The 20,131-nt window shown below is 45.8% G+C and overlaps 1 protein-coding gene across 3 annotated transcripts in view; it reads right to left on the bottom strand.

Annotated features, from left to right (window-relative positions):
- The window catches only part of ap5z1 (adaptor related protein complex 5 subunit zeta 1), a 34,523-nt gene extending 18,826 nt beyond the window's left edge, over nt 1–15,697 (bottom strand). The window contains exons 1-7 of one of the 3 annotated variants that reach the window (XM_078418410.1): nt 15,583–15,697; nt 12,938–13,075; nt 12,347–12,533; nt 6,409–6,553; nt 3,426–3,535; nt 1,735–1,903; nt 786–854 (exon numbers count right to left, since the gene is read on the bottom strand). In XM_078418410.1, coding sequence (XP_078274536.1) covers nt 786–854; nt 1,735–1,903; nt 3,426–3,535; nt 6,409–6,553; nt 12,347–12,533; nt 12,938–13,075; nt 15,583–15,623 — 859 coding nt within the window. In that variant the 5' untranslated portion in view covers nt 15,624–15,697. Of the gene's footprint in view, nt 1–785; nt 855–1,734; nt 1,904–3,425; nt 3,536–6,408; nt 6,554–12,346; nt 12,534–12,937; nt 13,076–15,582 lie in introns of those variants that run through there. The other 2 variants (XM_078418412.1, XM_078418413.1) reach the window with 2 other exon arrangements.
- Nucleotides 15,698–20,131: the final 4,434 nt, after the last annotated feature.

Here is a 20,131-nt window from a genome sequence, read left to right as displayed (position 1 = left end):
TTCCAAAGCCACCACATCATTCCCGTATCGGGCCGACCAGAATTGTACGCAATACACCAAATGAGGCCTAACCAAAGTGCGAGAAAGCTGCATCCTGATTCAGACGCTCAATACCCCGACCAATGAAGGCAAACATACCCTATGCCTTCTCTACCACTCTATCTACTGGTGTTACCACGCTCTGGGATTTATAAACTTGGACCCCAATTTTTACAATGCAAAGTTGACTCTTCACGACAGTAATTGAACCATAACTGCATGATCATTTCAAAACAAAACACCATTTGAAAGAATTGCAGGTGAACGTCAGAGTTACAATCCAGACTAGGGTTGCCAACTTCCTTACTCCCAATTAGGGGTCAAGGTGATTAGGGCCCGGGCGGCCGCCATTGGTGGAGTGGGAGCACGTGGCCGCTGGCTGGGTGAGGTCACGTGGGGTGCGGGGCGATGACGTCACCCTTTGTCCCTTCTTTGGGAGTGAGGAAGTTGGCAACCGTACTAATACGGGACAAGGGCAGTCCCGTAAGGGCCAAACCAATTTAGCCCAAAATACGGGATATCCTGGTAAATACGGGACAGTTGGCAACCCTAGTCCAGACAAGTTTAAAAGAAATACACTTTTCATGGGGACATCTGAGAATCACAAGAAGAAATTGAGTTAATGAGGGCAAGGAGGCGAAGCAGTAAGGTACTTGGAAAACGTGTTAATACTATGTTGCAGTGCTCAAGTCAAAACTACGGGCTCTAGGTTTAGGTGCTGACAAGAGTTGAACTTATCTAATTACCAAAAGGGGAAACGTGCCCTTCATCGTTCATATTTTGAATTGTCCCTTTGGGAATCTTGTCAAAGACATCTGTGAACAATTAAATAGTTATTCACCGCTGAACACTAGTCATTGTGGTATTTTTCATGGGCGAAAATAGTTCCAAACGCTGTTAACATTATGAGTGGCAATTAAAGAGAAAACATTAACATCTCTATGCATAATTTGGCATTCGTGGTGCGCAATTTGGCTGCAGCCAAATAATTCTGTAATACTGCCGTGCAAACTAGACAGCAGTGATACTTGAAACACAGCACCCAACATGCTTGCCTTTTTAAAAAAAATTCTGGGTAAAAGCCAAAGATGATGATATATAGAATGTACCTGTACTCATATCGGACATCATATTATTCTGACCTGACCTGCAGTAACCTTCCACTACCACCAGGAGTGTCCTCAACCGTTAGGACAAGACCATTCTGCCCATCTCCTCCATTCAATTTAATCACAAGGCATCTGTGCCTCACCTATATTTTCCTGCCCTTTACTCCAAATGCAAAGACATAATATAGAACATACATAGAGGAGAGTGGCACAGTGGCGGAGTGGTAGAGTTGCTGCCTTACAGCTCCAGAGATCCTGTCTGTACTAAGTTTGTACATTCTCCCTTGGGTTTCCTCCCATATTCCAAAGAGATGCAGGTTAATGCCATTCTGTAAATTGGTCCTAGTGTGTAGGATAGAACTAGTTAGTGGCTGGCATGGACTCGGTGGGCCGAATGGCCTGTTTTCCACGCCGTATCTCTAAACTAAACTAAACTCAACTAAGAAGTATCGGCACACAAAGACAACAAACGTAGGCTGGGTGTGGGACTTTCTTGGGACCAATCTTTTCTCTTTTCGGAGTCTTACAAATCTGCAGTGCATGTTTTGATGCCATTCAGAGGTACAGTCAGGGGTTTTCCAGCTACCTGTATCACTGTTGCTGCCTCCGCCTGCTTCCGACCAACGCAGCCATTTTCTGATCATGGAGAAGGAATGCACGTTCAGCCACTGCTCCTCGGTGTAATATTGGCCAATGGAAAGTACGGTGAAGAAGTCACCTGTGACTGCCCCATCTACCTCCAAAATGGAGGCAGGCTGATCAAGAGAAAATAAACAGCAACGTTAAATGGAAATGATATTGCCAAGTCTCTCCCCATCTTCTGTAAAGACTTTGACAATTGATAGGAAGAGATCATCATCAAAAGGCAGCTGCCTCACCGCGCCAGAGACCCGGGTTCAATCCTGACCTTGGGTGCTGTCTGTGTAAAGTTTGTACAGTCTCCCTGTAACCACGTGGGTTTTCCCCAGGTGCTCTGGTTTCCTCCCACATCAGAAAGTCATGCGGGTCTGTAGGTTTATTGACCTCTGTAAATTGCCCCTACCTAGTGTGTCGGAAAGTCAATCTTCTCAACCAAGTAAAGAGAAACCAAGAAAAGAGAACAGAATAACGGACAAATTTGTCTTAAATGGATGATCAAAAGGCGTTTTAAAGGAAATGTCAAGCAATGATTGTCTTGCTAATAAATGCACTAGAATGTACTAATCTGATCTTTAATGCGGTAATGTGTAATGCAGCAATCCCGATAGAAAATGTATAAACAATCAGGTCAAGCAGCATCTATGGATAAAGAAACGATTAATTTTTCAAGTCAAAGGCCCTTCATCATAGCTGGGAAAGAGAAATTTTATATTGCAGAGGGTTGGGGCAAAAGAAATACTCTGATAAGGCCACCACGATTGCAGTGGGGATACAATGTAAATGAGGGGCAGGCACTGCTTAAAATAGCGCTGTGGGTATGGGCGGTTAGAAAGTGGACAGTAGATATCACTCAAAGAATGCCACTAAGTTAATCTATATACTAAAACTCTTGTTTGTTTGTTCATTGTTTGTTCCTGAACTCTAGCCAAAACTGGACATGATAGCGTGACAATTTTAGGCCCACCTTACTCACCGTCGTCCCTTTGATGCTAATGGAAGAAGTTTCATTGAAATCGGTGTTATATTTTTAAAGTTATTCACATTTTAAAGTTTAAATCTATCTCCTAGGGAAGGAGGGGGGAGGGATGGAGGGGAGGGAGAGAGGGGGGAGGATAAGGGGGGTTGAGGGGTTGGAGTGGGGGAGAGGGGAAGGGGGAGGGGGTGGAGGGAGGGAGGGAGGCGGAGAGGGGAGGGGATGGGGGGGAAGAGGGGGGGAGGGGGAGAGGAGAGGGTGCTGCACCAATGCAGGAGAGGTTTGGTCCCAACAGGTCCACTTGGTCTAGTGAAAACTAAAAAGCTGCAGATGCTGAAATCTGAAATAAAAAGAAACCTGAAATAGAGTCAGAGAGTTATACAGCATGGAAACAGGTCCTTTGGCCCAACTCGTCCCTACCCTACAAAGATGCCCCATTTGCCCATCTTTGGCCCATATCCCTCTAATCCTTTCCTTTACACATACCTATCCAAGTGTCTTTTAATACTTGTTAACACTTAAATGTTATCTATGGTTCTTTTCCCATAGCTGCTGCCTGACTTGTAGACTGTTTCCAGCATTTTCAACTTCTATTTCAAATTTTACATTTTCAGTTCTTTGGAGTTTCGCAGCAAATCACCAGTTTGATCGCACCATTCCATTACCTGCCGTGATCGTGGACTAAAAAACCCTCCTGAAGAAAGGGAAACTCCCTGCACGGTCCCCGCATAGCGCAGCCAGTCAACAAGCTTCTTACTGACGGTATTGATCTGCTCTGTTGGAAAGAAGAAAAACTGGTCAGAGTGAATCCGATATGGAGTCCGTCGGTGTCCATTACTTCATTGGGAGTTACATTTTTTAGAACCAGTCTATACTGGAAAAATAGAGATACAAGAAATTGCAGATGCTGGAATCTTCAGCAAAACACAGAGTGCTGGAGGAACTCAGCGGGTCAGGCAGCATCTGTGGAGGGAATAGGTAGATGGCGTTTTTACGTGTCTGAAGAGGGTCCCAATCCAAAACACCACGAAGGAGATGAAGAGGGATTTCCTTCAGTGATGAATCTGTGGAGTTAGTTGTGAGGCCAAGTCATTGGGTACTTTTAAGGCTCTTGATTTGTAAGGGTGTCAGGTGTTAGGGGAGGAGGCAGGATAATGGGGTTGAGAGGGAAAGATAGATTAGCCATGGGGGAGTAAACGTGATGGGCCAAATGGCCTAATTATGCTCCTGTAACCTCTGAACTTATTCCCTTCACAGATGCTGCCTGACCCGCTGAGTTCTCCCCAGGAAATTGTATTTTATACTGGATAAATACTTTATCTTAATAACTATCATTATCTTGTTATTAAACAACACCCCCACGCTCTCTTCACATGAATATTTACATGTTCCACTTTGAGTTTAGAGATTTGTGGAACTTTATACTGCCTGAGTAATGCAGTTGTAATGCTGGAGGAATGGTCTGTTCAATTCGAAAACCATTTCTCTTTGCATTGTTTGGCCATCTGTCAGAACTACTTACAACCATGCAGATATTCCAGGCTTTATTTTCCAATATTTTTTTAAATTCTTCTTACCAAACTATTAAGAGATGTTGGAGTTGGACAATTCAAAGGCAAGCACTCCTAAAATTAGTTTAGTTTAGTTTATTGTCACGTGTATCGAGCTTTTTTGTTGCATGTTATCCAGTCAACAAAGTGATTACGTCAAGCCGTCCATAGGTAAATGGTGATAAATTGGGGAATGTTTGATGTAACAGACGACGAGCGTCTCCTTGAAAACCAAATACAGGAAAGAAACATGCAGGGGGGCGGGGGAGGGCAATTAAAAACAGATGGTTTTAGTTTCGTTTATGCCAGTTTAGTTTATTGTCACGTATACCGAGGTACAGCGAAAAGCTTTTTTGTTGTCTGGTATCCAGTCAGCGGAAAGATATACATGATTACAATCAAGCTTTCCACAGATACACGATAAAAGGAACATCGTTTAGTGCAAGAGAAAACCCAGTAAACGATTATGCCATTCCAGTTTGAAGCTTCATAACCAAATCCAGAAAACTCTGCACCAGTGTGAAGGCTTGTGTTTTACACAACATACACCCAAATAGTCAAAGGTTTCTATTTGATATTTTTCACCAAAACAATTACAGACTGCATTCTATGAACCTGAGCAAGGGATGTCCAAATACATTTAAGCCAACAAATAAGAATTTTATAAATTTCATTAATATGTTGGATTCAAACATAGGTCCCACACAAAAAAAGATGATGAAAGTTCACAAATCTCCGCTAATGTTGCTCCAGATAATGTCAAGAATGTTCTTTCTTCCCCAGTTTATAGGTTCAGGAAAATAACTATGGCCAAAACAAAGTAATAATGGAGAGGGTGGAATGTTGATAGAGGGCAGATTATCCAGCTTAACACAGACAAGCCGTCCAATTCATAAGAACATCCCTTCAAATTAATCTTCCTGGGAATAAAATTAAATCTCACACATTTGACATTTTAAGTTCGGGCACTCTTTACTGTTGCAATTTGTTGCATGGTACATTTGAGGTTGAACTTTTATTGGAGTTTTATACTTGCAACCTAAAGGGAGCTGTGCAGAGAAACGTTGAGATATGCATCAAGAAACATTGTAGTGCAGCAGTACTCTTCTATTAGGCTTCTGGTACTAACTTATAATTTGTAATCCATTGTTTGGTGTCTGAATGGTGTCAAGTTAGGAAGAGGGGATGTTCAACGAGATCTGGGTGTCCTAGTGCATCAGTCACTGAAGGGAAGCATGCAGGTACAGCAGGCAGTGAAGAAAGCCAATGGAATGTTGGCCTTCATAACAAGAGGAGTTGAGTATAGGAGCAAAGAGGTCCTTCTACAGTTGTACCGGGCCCTGGTGAGACCGCACCTGGAGTACTGTGTGCAGTTTTGGTCTCCAAATTTGAGGAAGGATATTCTTGCTATTGAGGGCGTGCAGCGTAGGTTCACTAGGTTAATTCCCGGAATGGCAGGACTGTCGTATGTTGAAAGGCTGGAGCAATTAGGCTTGTATACACTGGAATTTAGAAGGATGAGGGGGGATCTTATTGAAACATATAAGATAATTAGGGGATTGGACACATTAGAGGCAGGAAACATGTTCCCAATGTTGGGGGAGTCCAGAACAAGGGGCCACAGTTTAAGAATAAAGGGTAGGCCATTTAGAACGGAGATGAGGAAGAACTTTTTCAGTCAGAGAGTGGTGAAGGTGTGGAATTCTCTGCCTCAGAAGGCAGTGGAGGCCAGTTCGTTGGATGCTTTCAAGAGAGAGCTGGATAGAGCTCTTAAGGATAGCGGAGTGAGGGGGTATGGGGAGAAGGCAGGAACGGGGTACTGATTGAGAGTGATCAGCCATGATCGCATTGAATGGCGGTGCTGGCTCGAAGGGCTGAATGGCCTACTCCTGCACCTCTTGTCTATTGTCTATTGTTTCATTACTTTGTGAGAGAGAGAATTCATTTGGAAATTGAACAGCAACTAAAGAGTCTTCAATGCAGCATTTATAAAGCAAGGTTTTAATACCCAAGGGTCCAGGCAAAGATACAAAGGAATAATCAAGTAACAATATAGCAGCACATGATTACGCAGTTTTGCCAGGTACTGATGACTTACCTCCACTGAGGATTGTAGGTGCAAGATCAAGGAGTTTGGACAGGACGGGCATGAGATGCCGTGCGCCCTGACCCTCAGCGTGGCGACTCTCCAGCAGTTTAAGAACACGGTTGCACAGAGCCCCAACCTCGGCACTTTCACTCCCCTATTGGAAACATCCAATGCCAATGTTAGCTTCTCTTCTTTTCGTCTTTTCACCTTCCCTCCATTTCCACAACAAACAATATTGTTTAAACAGTAAAAAATAAGTTGTGAGTTGTGCTAAAACAAGCCTAAACAGACTGAAGGGATCCGAACGGAAAGATTGCCTCCACAGATGCTGCCTGACCCGTTGAGTTCCTCCAGCACTTTGTTTTTTTGCTCAAGATTCCAGCATCTGCAGTCTCGCTTGTCTCCCGGTTAACACTCAGTTGCCTTTGTCAGGGTTTAGACTTCAGAGATACAGCGAGGAAACATGTCCTTCGGCCCACAACGACCACAATGACCCCATACACTAACATTATCATACACACACTAGGACCAATTTACAATTTACAAAAGGCAAATTAACCTACAAACCTGTGGAGTGTGGGAGGAAATTAGAGCACCTAGAGAAAACCCACGCGGTCACAGGGAGAATGTACAAGCTCCATACAGACAGCACCCACCTGGGTCTCGGACGCTGTAAGGCAGCAACTCTACCATTGCGCCACCGTGCCGCCCCTGGCAGGCCACGGCATTCACACGAACATCAATACACAAACTAATCCATAGAAACATAGAAACAGAGAAAATAGGTGCAGGAGTAGGCCATTCGGCCCTTCGAGCCTGCACCGCCATTCAATATGATCATGGCTGATCATCCAGCTCAGTAACCTGTACCTGCCTTCTCTCCATACCCCCTGATCCCTTTAGCAAAAAGGGCCACATCTAACTCCCTCTTAAATATAGCCAATGAACTGGCCTCAACTACCTTCTGTGGCAGAGAATTCCACAGACTCACCACTCTCTGTGTGAAGAAATGTTTTCTCATCTCGGTCCTAAAAGACTTCTCCCTTATCCTTAAGCTGTGACCCCTGGTTCTGGACTCCCCCAACATCGGGAACAATCTTCCCGCATCTAGCCTCTCCAACCCCTTAAGAATTTTATATGTTTCTATAAGATCCCCCCTCAGTCTTCTAAATTCCAGCGAGTACAAGCCCAGTCTATCCAGTCTTTCCTCATATGCAAGTCCCGCCATCCCAGGGATTAATCTGGTGAATCTTCTCTGTACTCCCTCTAAGGCAAGAACGTCTTTCCTCAGGTTAGGAGACCAAAACTGCACACAATACTCCAGGTGCGGTCTCACCAAGGCCCTGTACAACTGCAGCAGAACCTCCCTGCTCCTAAACTCAAATCCTCTTGCTATAACAGGTATAACAGAGCTTTATTTGTCGTTCGGTACCGAAGTACCGAACGAAACTACATAGCAGTCATAGAAAAAAAAAAGAACACAAGACACATAACCCCAACACAAACGTCCATCACAGTGACTCCAAACACCCCCTCACTGTGATGGAGGCAACAAAACTTCCCCTCTCTTCCCCACGCCCACGGACAGACAGCTCGTCCCCGACCGACCCGCACAGTCCCCGCACCGGGCGCTGAAACGTCTCGCGGCCGAACCGGGCGATGAAAGGCCCGCGACCAAGCCTTGCGCAGCTAAGTCCCGCAGCCGAGCCGCACCAGCGGTGAAAGGTCCCGCAGCCGAGCCGCACCGGGCGGTGTTAAGTCCCGCAGCCGAGCCGCACCAGCGGTGAAAAGTCCCGCAGCCGAGCCGCACCGGGCGGTGTTAAGTCCCGCAGCCGAGTTGCACCGGGCGGTGTTAAGCCCCGCAGCCGAGCTGCACCGGGCGGTGTTAAGCCCCGCAGCCGAGCTGCACCGGGCGGTGTTAAGCCCCGCAGCCGAGCTGCACCGGGCGATGTAAAGTCCCGCAGCCGAGTTGCACCGGGCGGTGTTAAGCCCCGCAGCCGAGCTGCACCGGGCGATGTAAGTCCAGCGGCCAAGCCGCACCGGGATGTAAAGTCCAGCGGCCGAGCCGCACCGGGGGATGTTAGGCCCCGCAGCCGAGCCGCACCCCGCGCCGTGAGGAAGAGAAAAGTTCCCCACACCCACCCCCCACACACCACCACCCCCTCCCACACATACACAACCAAAAAAATATATATAAAAATCATCCCAACACCGACACTCAACAAAAAAAAGACGGACAGACTGCTAGTCAGCCGCTGCCGTTAGGCGCCGCCACGTGTTTTTTTGGTTGTATGCCAACATACCATTCGTTTTCTTCACTGCCTGCTGCACCTGCATGCTTGCTTTCAATGACTGGTGCACCATGACACCCAGGTCACGTTGCATCTCCCCTTCTCCCAATCGGTCACCATTCAGGTAATACTCTGCTTTCCTGTTCTTGCCGCCAAAGTGGATAACCTCACATTTATCCACATTATATTGCATCTGCCATGCATTTGCCCACTCGCCTAATCTATCCAAGTCACTCTGCAGCCTCCTAGCATCCTCCTCGCAGCTAACACTGCCACCCAGCTTCGTGTCATCCGCAAACTTAGAGATGTTGCATTCAATTCCCTCGTCCAAATCATTAATATACACTGTAAATAACTGGGGTCCCAGCACTGAGCCTTGCGGTACCCCACTAGTCACTGCCTGCCATTCCGAAAAGGATCCGTTTATTCCTACTCTTTGCTTCCTGTCCGCCAACCAATTTTCTATCCACCTCAACACTGAACCCTCAATACCGTGTGCTTTAAGTTTGTACACCAATCTCCTATGTGGGACCTTGTCGAAGGCCTTCTGAAAGTCCAGATATAACACATCGACTGGTTCTCCCTTATCCACTCTACTAGTTACATCCTCGAAAAATTCTATAAGATTCGTCAGACATGATTTGCCTTTGGTAAATCCATGCTGACTTTGTCCGATGATTTCACCACTTTCCAAATGTGATGCTATCACATCTTTAATAACTGACTCTAGTATTTTCCCCACTACCGATGTTAGGCTAACTGGTCTATAATTCCCCATTTTCTCTCTCCCTCCCTTTTTAAAAAGTGGGGTTACATTAGCTACCCTCCAGTCCTCAGGAACTACTCCAGAATCTAAAGAGTTTTGAAAAATTATCACTAATGCATCCACTATTTCTGAGGCTACTTCCTTAAGCACTCTGGGATGCAGCCTATCTGGCCCTGGGGATTTATCTGCCTTTAATCCATTTAATTTACCTAACACCACTTCCCGACTAACCTGGATTTCCCTCAGTCGCTCCATCTCATTAGACCACCGGTCCCCCGCTATTTCCGGCAGACGGTTTATGTCTTCCTTAGTGAAGACAGAACCAAAGTATTTGTTCAATTGGTCTGCCATCTCCTTGTTCCTTATGATCAATTCACCTGTTTCCGACTGCAAGGGACCTACATTTGCCTTAACTAATCTTTTTCTCTTGACATATTTATAAAAGCTTTTGCAGTCTGTTTTTATGTTCCTTGCCAGTTTTCCCTCATAATCTATTTTCCCTTTCCTAATTAAGCCCTTTGTCCTCCTCTGCTGGACTCTGAATTTCTCCCAGTCCTCTGGTATGCTACTTTTTCTGGCTAATCTGTATGCTTCATCTTTTGTTTTAATACTATCCTTGATTTCCCTTGTTAGCCACGGATGCACTACCTTTCCTGGTTTGTTCTTTTGCCAAACTGGGATGAACACTTGTTGTAGTTCATCCATGCGACATTTAAATGCCTTCCATTGCATGTCCACCGTCAACCCTTTCAGCATCAATCGCCAGTCTATCTTGGACAATTCACGCCTCATACCCTCAAAGTTACCTTTCTTTAAGTTCAGAACACTTGTTTCGGTATCGACTTTGTCACTCTCCATCCTAATGAAGAACTCTACCATATTATGATCACTCTTGCCCAAGGGGCCTCGCACAACAAGACTGCTAACTAACCCTTCCTCATTACTCAATACCCAGTCTAGAATGGCCTGTTCTCTCGTTGGTTCCTCGACATGTTGGTTTAGAAAACCATCTCTCAAACATTCCAAGAAATCCTCTTCCTCAGCACCCCTGCCAGTTTGGTTCACCCAATCTATATGTAGATTGAAGTCACCCATTATAACTGCTGCACCTTTAGTGCATGCATTTCTAATTTCGTGCTTGATGCCATTCCCAACCTCACTACTGCTGTTAGGTGGCCTGTACACAACTCCCACTAGCGTTTTCTGCCCCTTAGTGTTTCGTAGCTCTACCCATATCGATTCCACTTCCTCCAAGCTAATGTCCTTCCTTTCCACTGCTTTAATCTCCTCTCTAACCAGTAACGCTACCCCACCTCCTTTTCCTTTCTGTCTATCCCGCCTGAATATAGAATATCCCTGGATGTTGAGCTCCCAGCCTTGGTCACCCTGGAGCCATGTCTCCGTAATCCCAACTATATCATAATCATTAATAACTATCTCCACATTTAATTCATCCACCTTATTACGTATAATCCTTGCATTGAGACACAAAGCCTTCAGGCTTGTTTTTACAACTCTCTTACCCCTTATACAATTATGTTGAAAAGTGGCCCTTTTTGATTTTTGCCCTGGATTTGTCTGCCTACCACTTTTACTTTTCACCTTGCTACCTGTTGTTTCTACCCTCATTTTACACTCCTCTGTCTCTCTGCTCCTGCTCCCATCCCCCTGCCACATTAGTTTAAATCCTCCCCGACAGCACTAGCAAACACTCCCCCTAGGACATTGGTTCCATTCCAGCTCCAAGGTCCATTATGGGAACAAAATTACCAGGCAGACTGAGAATATGCTCAAAGTTTCTTTGATGAAACACAACATTCCCAAAGTGTAGAGCTAGCATTCCAGATGGTATGAAAAAACCCAGAGACCTGCATTGGAAACACCAAAGGATTTACATCAAAAGGACTAGTTACCATCTGAAGAAGGGTTCCAATCCAAAACACCACCTACCTATTCCCTTCAACAGATGCTGCCTGACACACCAAGTTACTCCAGCACTTTGTGCAGGGTTCCTTGTGTCTCTAACAAACTACTGGCCCTGTCAAACACCATCTGCCCGCTTTATGGAAGAATCTGCACTTCACTACCTCAGAATGAAATCTAATCAATGTGGAAATAGATCATCAATGATCCTGATTAAGAAGAGGAGAAAAAACAGATCTTCAATCCAATGGAGGTTCTGTCAGTAAGGTTCAATATAGTCTGCAACAAATTTAATGTATGGAATAAGTGGCATTTCAATGTCCAAGTATATTAGTAATAAACTTTGTTTCCTACATTAATCAATCAAACAGCTCATTATTGACTGGCATCTTTATGTTCACCAAGCTAATGATGATGCAGGACACAAATAGTTGGAGCAAGGTAGGCGAGGCAGTATCCCTGGAGAACATGGAGAGGTGACATTTCAGGTCAGGACCCTTCTTCAGACTCCTCACTAGTTTAATGGTGAAGCAGATTGGTTCATTTGCGTGCTGAGCAATTGGGCAGGATGCAAGTTCAGATTTTAGGCATGCCATTATGGAGAAACTACTGAACCGAAGAACAGCCCCAATGAAGGAGGTACTTGAGTGGGGAGGTCACTGTGGATATGCTTGTAACAGCTGCGAGCAACAACTTCACAGAGTGGTGATGTAGTCTGATTAAGAGTTTAAGACAATGTGAATAAACTGTAGAAACAAGCAACAAGCAAAAGACACAAAGTGCTGGAGTAACTCAGCAGATCAGGCAGCATCTCTGGAGAACATGGACAGGCAATGTTTTGGCTCAGGACTGAAGAAGGGTCCTGAACCGAAACATCACCTATCCACGTTCTCCAGAGATGCTGCCTGACCTCATGTGAATAAACCTACTGTGTGCAAATAACAAAACAAAAGCAGCCACTCCATACCTGGGCCAGCATTACACCCGATACAAGGTTCATGGTTTTCATGTCATTTAATTCCTCACAGGAATAAGTCAACGCATTACACGGCAACACCTCTCGCAGAATAGCTGAGCAGAGGACAAGAACTGGCTGTGAAGCCTTCATGGACCATAGGGTGCTGTGGAGGTTCTGCAGGACATCTCTGGAAAGACTGGGCATCAAACAGAAATATTGTTCATTAAAATATTACTCAGTTACACACCACACACTAATTACACCACCTCTGTAAGCACTTCCATCCCACAACTGCTGAGAACACATAAAACATAAACCTCATATCTCTCAGAACTTGCACAAATAGCAGCAGGCACAAATTGTGAGGTATGCTTGTCTGAAGTTACGAGGAAATACAATGCACAAATGATAACTTGAAATAATCGATTTATTAGAGAATATTACCCGTGCATCATCACCCATTACTTGTTCCTTTTATTTAAATAAATGTCACCACAAAACTAAAGTTGTTAATTAAAATAAACTTTAAAAATATATAACCTTGGCCTTCTCTTAGATAGTGAGGTCTCTTATGATCTTCCCTGAAACAAAAATCCTTACCTTCTGCTGTATTTTGTAGCAGAGACAATGAGGAACAACTTCTGAAGAGAATCAGCGGCTTCATTATTATATTCCTTGTTCTGCAGGAGAGTGGAGATGCGGGTGCAGAATTTCTGTAGGTCTTCATCCTGTACATCCCTGAGAAAGAGCAGATCACGGACATTAACAGAGGCAAAAGAGGTGCACCGCCAAGTGATTAAACTGGTTCAACAGTTTGCTCTTCACTGGAGATAAAGTACCCCTGAAGTTTCTTGTTGGAACATCTTTATTAGTATGGCTGGTATAAAATTGCAATTTTTTGCTCTGGGTCACTTTTTCTACGGTAGTACCGAGATGCAGCGAAAGGTTTTATTTTGCACCGGATCTGTTTGGAGACATGCAAAACAAGTCTTTTCACTGTACCTTCGTACACATGACATTAACAAACCTAGATCTAGATCATTGCACACAATGAATTAGTCAACACCTCAAAATCCATCCTTCAACTGACATCCACTCATTCCTACTGTTTTCTCCAATCATCTGTCCACCAATCTCATAAGTCTTTATCTTGCAACAATCTTTCATATTTAGAAAAAAAGGAACTGCAGCTGCTGGTTTAGAAAAAAGACGCAGTAACTCAGCGGGTCATGCAACATGGTTCACCCTCAAAAATCATCAATAAACTCCAATACATCCATAACTCCGCTGCCCGTCTACTCACCCACTCCCCGATCCGTGACCATATCACCCCTGTCCTTTACAAGCTCCACTGGCTCCCCATCCCCCAGAGAATCCAGTACAAAATCCTCCTCATGACCTACAAAGCCCTCCATAACCTGGCCCCATCCTACCTGACTGACCTCCTCCACACACACTCCCACCCGTACCCTCCGCTCTGCTGCTGCTAACCTCCTGTCCCCCCCCATCCCGACCAAACTCAGATCCTGGGGGGACAGGGCTTTCTCCATCGCTGCTCCCACCCTCTGGAACTCACTACCTCAGACCATCAGAGACTCCTCCTCACTCACCACATTCAAAACATCACTGAAGTCTCACCTGTTCAGCACTGCCTTCAACCACTGACCGTCACCTCACCTTATTTTTCCTTTTCTGTTTGTTTACTTATTTATTTATTTTTCTTTCTATGTTTTAGTAAACCCTGTAAAGCGTCTTTGAGTTTTTAGAAAAGCGCTATACAAATGTAATGCATTATTATTATTATTATTATTAACATCTCTGGAAAGCACGGATAGGTGATGTTTCAGGTCGGGACTGTGTGGCTAAGGGTCCGGACTCGAAACGTTACCTGTTCATGTTCTACAGAGATGCTGCCTGACTGAGTTACTCCTGCATTTTGAATCTTTCATGTTTCATATTCAAGATATATTTTACCCTCAGGCTCTCTTATTTACCATAAATGAAGGAGGCATATCCATCCCTCTATCCCCTTTTCAAATGATCATGAAGGTCACAGAACCTCTTCAAACTTTTGCACTGTATTTAGTAAATGGGGATGTTTCTGGCAAAACCAACAGTTGATGCTCACCCCCAGTGACCCTTGTGAAGATGGTGGTAAGCCATTTGCTTGAGCATCAGCAGTCACGAGGCCTCTGCTGATCTCTCAAGTCGAGGTAATAATGGGTGGCATCAACATTAATAAAGCAGAGGATCCATTCATTGACATTTGTGAGATGTCGGGTAGATAGTCAGAACCTTTTTCCCCAGAAGGTTTAGTGCAGGTTAGAGATACAGTGTGGAAACAGGCCCTTCAGCCCACGCCGACCAAAAAACCATGTACACTCGATCTACCCTACTAGGGACAATTTAGCCAGCAATCCTGCACGTCTTTGGAATATGAGAAGAAACCGGAGCGCCTGGAGGAAACCCACGCGGTCACAGGGAGAACGTGCAAACTCTGTGCAGACAGTACCCGCAGTCAGGATTGAACTTAGGTCTCTTTCGTTGTAAGGCAGCAACTCTACCACTACGCTACTTATGCTGCCCTAAATATGTGGAACTATCGAAGGACTAGAGGGCACAGCTTTAAGATGAGAGGGGCAAAGATTAAAGGGGATGTGCAGGGCAAGTTTTTTCTAACACGGTGGGTGCCTGGACCGGGGCTGCTAGGGTGCAGGCAGATATGATAATGGGGTTTCAGGGACTGCTTGGCACATGGAGATGCAGGCGTAGAGGGATTAGTTGAGTTTAGTTTATTGTACAGTGGTACTGAGGTAAAGTGAGAAGCTTTTGGCGTGTGCTAACCAGTCAGCCGAAAGACAACACATGATTACAGTCGAGCTGTCCTCAGACTCAGTGTACAGATACACGGTGAAGGAAATAACGTTTAGTGGAAGGTAAAGTCCAATCAAAGATAGCCCTAGGGCCTGCAATGAGGTAGATAGTAGCTCAGGCCCGCTCTCTAGTTGTTGGTGGGATGATTCAGATGCCTGACAACAGCTGGGAGGCAGAAGAGTTTAACTTGGTCGTGTTTAGCACCGATATTGTGGGCCGAAGGGCCTGCTCCTGTGCTGTTCTCGGAGCCGGGTTGTTGCTGCGTTTCTTTGGCTGCCTTGGACGCTGCAGATGCTACTCCAATGCAAGTCTTTGGTAAAGCGACTGGGCCGTGGATCGCTGAGCAACAGCCCGGCGCCCTGAGCCATTACCTGGCCTGTCGGAGCAGATTCTCCGCCGCGGCACCGAACATCGCCACCGCCTCAGACCTCCGGACCTCGGGTAAAACGCGAGGGGGGGACGACAGAGGCCGCGCACCGCCTCCGTTGTTTCCCTCCGTGTCGCTTCCTCATCCGGCTGGAAGGTAATTCACCCCGCGAAAGGTTCCGCCCCGGGAGACCAAGAACAGTTGCATCACAGTTCAAACAAGTTTAGCTTGCAATGAATGAATCACAGCAACGGGTGTGAAGCTGTGAGCAATGATTGCTGAGGCTCCGTGCAAGAGGATTCATAAATGCTTGCTGGTTGTTATTCCTGCTACCCCTTCACCGGTTAGACCTACCAAAGAAGGATCCCATGTCAAAATGTTATCTGTCCATTCTCCACAGCTTGGTGGTAAGAATAAGAAGGCAGATTATTAAATGAATGGTGTCAAGTTAGGAAAAGGGGACGTACAAGATCTGGGTGTCCTAGTGCATCAGTCACTGAAAGGAAGCATGCAGGTACAGCAGGCAGTGAAGAAAGCCAATGGCATGTTGGCCTTCATAACAGGAGTTGAGTATAGGAGTAAAGAGGTCCTTCTGCAGTTGTACAGAGCCCTAGTGAGACCGCACCTGGAGTACTGTGTGCAGTTTTGGTCTCCAAATTTGAGGAAGGATATTCTTGCTATTGAGGGCGTGCAGCGTAGGTTTACTAGGTTAATTCCCGGAATGGTGGGACTGTCATATGTTGAAAGACTGGAGCGGCTAGGCTTGTATACACTGAATTTTGAAGGATGAGAGGGGATCTCATCGAAACGTATAAGATTATTAAGGGGTTGGACACGTTAGAGGCAGGAAACATGTTCCCAATGTCGGGGAGTCCAGAACAAGGGGCCACAGTTTAAGAATAAGAGGTAGGCCATTTAGAACAGAGATGAGGAAAAACCTTTTCAGTCAGAGAATTGTAAATCTGTGGAATTCTCTGCCTCAGAAGGCAGTGGAGGCCAATTCTCTGAATGCATTCAAGAGAGAGCTAGATAGAGCTCTTAAGGATAGCGGAGTCAGTGGGTATGGGGAGAAGGCAGGAACGGGGTACTGATTGAGAATGATCAGCCATGATCACATTGAATGAGGACGGGTTAGTTAGCAGTCTTGTTGTGCGAGGCCCCTTGGGCAAGAGTGATCATAATATGGTGGAGTTCTTCATTATAACAGATATAACAGATATAACAGAGCTTTATTTGTCGTTCGGTACCGAAGTACCGAACGAAACTACATAGCAGTCATAGAAAAAAAAAAGAACACAAGACACATAACCCCCAACACAAACGTCCATCACAGTGACTCCAAACACCCCCTCACTGTGATGGAGGCAACAAAACTTCCCCTCTCTTCCCCACGCCCACGGACAGACAGCTCGTCCCCGACCGACCCGCACAGTCCCCGCACCGGGCGCTGAAACGTCTCGCGGCCGAACCGGGCAATGAAAGGCCCGCGACCAAGCCTTGCGCAGCTAAGTCCCGTGGTCGAGCCGCACCGGGCGATGTTAAGCCCCGCAGCCGAGCCGCACCGGCGATGAAAAGCCCCGCAGCCGAGCTGCACAGGGCGATGTTAAGCCCCGCAGCCGAGCTGCACCGGGCACTGCTAAGTCCCGCGGCCGAGCCGCACCGGGCACTGTTAAGTCCGCAGCCGAGCTGCACCGGGCACTGTTAAGTCCGCAGCCGAGCTGCACCGGGCACTGTTAAGTCCGCAGCCGAGCTGCACCGGGCACTGTTAAGTCCAGCGGCCAAGCCGCACCGGGTGATGTAAAGTCCAGCGGCCGAGCCGCAGCGGGCGATGTTAGGCCCCGCAGCCGAGCCGCACCCCGCGCCGTGAGGAAGAGAAAAGTTCCCCCCCCACACCACCACCCCCTCCCACACATACACAACCGGAAAAAAATATATAAAAACCATCCCAACACCGACACACAACAAAAAAAGGGAAAAAAAAGACGGACAGACTGCTAGTCAGCCGCTGCCGTTAGGCGCCGCCACGTGATGGAGAGTGACAAAGTCAATACAGAAACAAGTGTTCTGAACTTAAAGAAAGGTAACTTTGAGGGTATGAGGCGTGAATTGTCCAAGATAGACTGGCAATTGATGCTGAAAGGGTTGACGGTGGACATGCAATGGAAGGCATTTAAAGGTCGCATGGATGAACTACAACAAGTGTTCATCCTAGTTTGGCAAAAGAACAAACCAGGAAAGGTAGTGCATCCGTGGCTAACAAGGGAAATCAAGGATAGTATTAAAACAAAAGATGAAGCATACAGATTAGCCAGAAAAGGTAGCATACCAGAGGACTGGGAGAAATTCAGAGTCCAGCAGAGGAGGACAAAGGGCTTAATTAGGAAAGGGAAAATAGATTATGAGGGAAAACTGGCAAGGAACATAAAAACTGACTGCAAAAGCTTTTATAGATATGTGAAGAGAAAAAGATTAGTTAAGACATATGTAGGTCCCTTGCAGTCGGAAACAGGTGAATTGATCATAGGGAACAAGGAGATGGCAGACCAATTGAACAAATACTTTGGTTCTGTCTTCACTAAGGAAGACATAAACCGTCTGCCGGAAATAGCAGGGGACCGGGGGTCAAATGAGATGGAGGAACTGAGGGAAATCCAGGTTAGTCGGGAAGTGGTGTTAGGTAAATTAAATGGATTAAAGGCAGATAAATCCCCAGGGCCAGATAGGCTGCATCCCAGAGTGCTTAAGGAAGTAGCCTCAGAAATAGTGGATGCATTAGTGATAATTTTTCAAAACTCCTTAGATTCTGGAGTAGTTCCTGAGGACTGGAGGGTAGCTAATGTAACCCCACTTTTTAAAAAGGGAGGGAGAGAGAAAACGGGGAATTATAGACCAGTTAGCCTAACATCGGTAGTGGGGAAAATGCTAGTCAGTTATTAAAAATGTGATAGCATCACATTTGGAAAGTGGTGAAATCATCGGACAAAGTCAGCATGGATTTACAGAAGGCAAATCATGTCTGACGAATCTTATAGAATTTTTCGAGGATGTAACTAGTAGAGTGGATAAGGGAGAACCAGTCGATGTGTTATATCTGGACTTTCAGAAGGCCTTCGACAAGGTCCCACATAGGAGATTGGTGTACAAACTTAAAGCACACGGTATTGAGGGTTCAGTGTTGAGGTGGATAGAAAATTGGTTGGCGGACAGGAAGCAAAGAGTAGGAATAAACGGGTCCTTTTCGGAATGGCAGGCAGTGACTAGTGGGGTACCGCAAGGCTCAGTGCTGGGACCCCAGTTATTTACAGTGTATATTAATGATTTGGACGAGGGAATTGAATGCAACATCTCTAAGTCTGCGGATGACACGAAGCTGGGTGGCAGTGTCAGCTGCGAGGAGGATGCTAGGAGGCTGCAGAGTGACTTGGATAGATTAGGCGAGTGGGCAAATGCATGGCAGATGCAATATAATGTGGATAAATGTGAGGTTATCCACTTTGGCGGCAAGAACAGGAAAGCAGAGTATTACCTGAATGGTGAACGATTAGGAGAAGGGGAGATGCAACATGACCTGGGTGTCATGGTGCACCAGTCATTGAAAGCAAGTGTGCAGGTGCAGCAGGCAGTGAAGAAAGCGAATGGTATGTTGGCATTCATAGCAAGAGGATTTGAGTTTAGGAGCAGGGAGGTTCTACTGCAGTTGTACAGGGCCTTGGTGAGACCGCACCTGGAGTATTGTGTGCAGTTTTGGTCTCCTAATCTGAGGAAAGACGTTCTTGCCTTAGAGGGAGTACAGAGAAGGTTCACTAGATTGATCCCTGGGATGGCGGGACTTTCATATGAAGAGAGACTGGATAGACTAGGCTTGTACTCGCTGGAATTTAGAAGACTGAGGGGGGATCTTATAGAAACATATAAAATTCTTAAGGGGTTGGAGAGGCTAGATGTGGGAAGATTGTTCCCGATGTTGGGGGAGTCCAGAACCAGAGGTCACAGCTTAAGGATAAGGGGGAAGTCTTTTAGGACCGAGATGAGAAAACATTTCTTCACACAGAGAGTGGTGAGTCTGTGGAATTCTCTGCCACAGAAGGTAGTTGAGGCCAGTTCATTGGCTATATTTAAGAGGGAGTTAGATGTGGCCCTTTTTGCTAAAGGGATCAGGGGGTATGGAGAGAAGGCAGGTACAGGTTACTGAGCTGGATGATCAGCCATGATCATATTGAATGGCAGTGCAGGCTCGAAGGGCCGAATGGCCTACTCCTGCACCTATTTTCTATGTTTCTATGAATGGTGGTGCTGGCTCAAAGGGCCGAATGGCCTACTCCTGCACCTATTGTCATTCTCCCCACAGCTGCCGCCTGACACGTTGAATTCCTCCAGCACTTTGTGTTTTTTCCTCAAGTATCCATCATTTGTCGTTCCACAATATTTTCCACCATATGGTGATTCAAAAAAAATTCTGGTAAAATGGGGTCAAGGATTAGACAGTCTGCATTATTTAAAATCCCATAAGCAAAATTTTAAATAAAAAGGAGATTTTTAAAATAATTTCAAAC

The sequence above is a fragment of the Rhinoraja longicauda genome, chromosome 21 (genome assembly GCF_053455715.1).
Source record: "Rhinoraja longicauda isolate Sanriku21f chromosome 21, sRhiLon1.1, whole genome shotgun sequence".
Lineage (NCBI taxonomy): Eukaryota > Metazoa > Chordata > Chondrichthyes > Rajiformes > Arhynchobatidae > Rhinoraja > Rhinoraja longicauda.
This window is presented reverse-complemented; position numbering and strand designations above follow the sequence as displayed.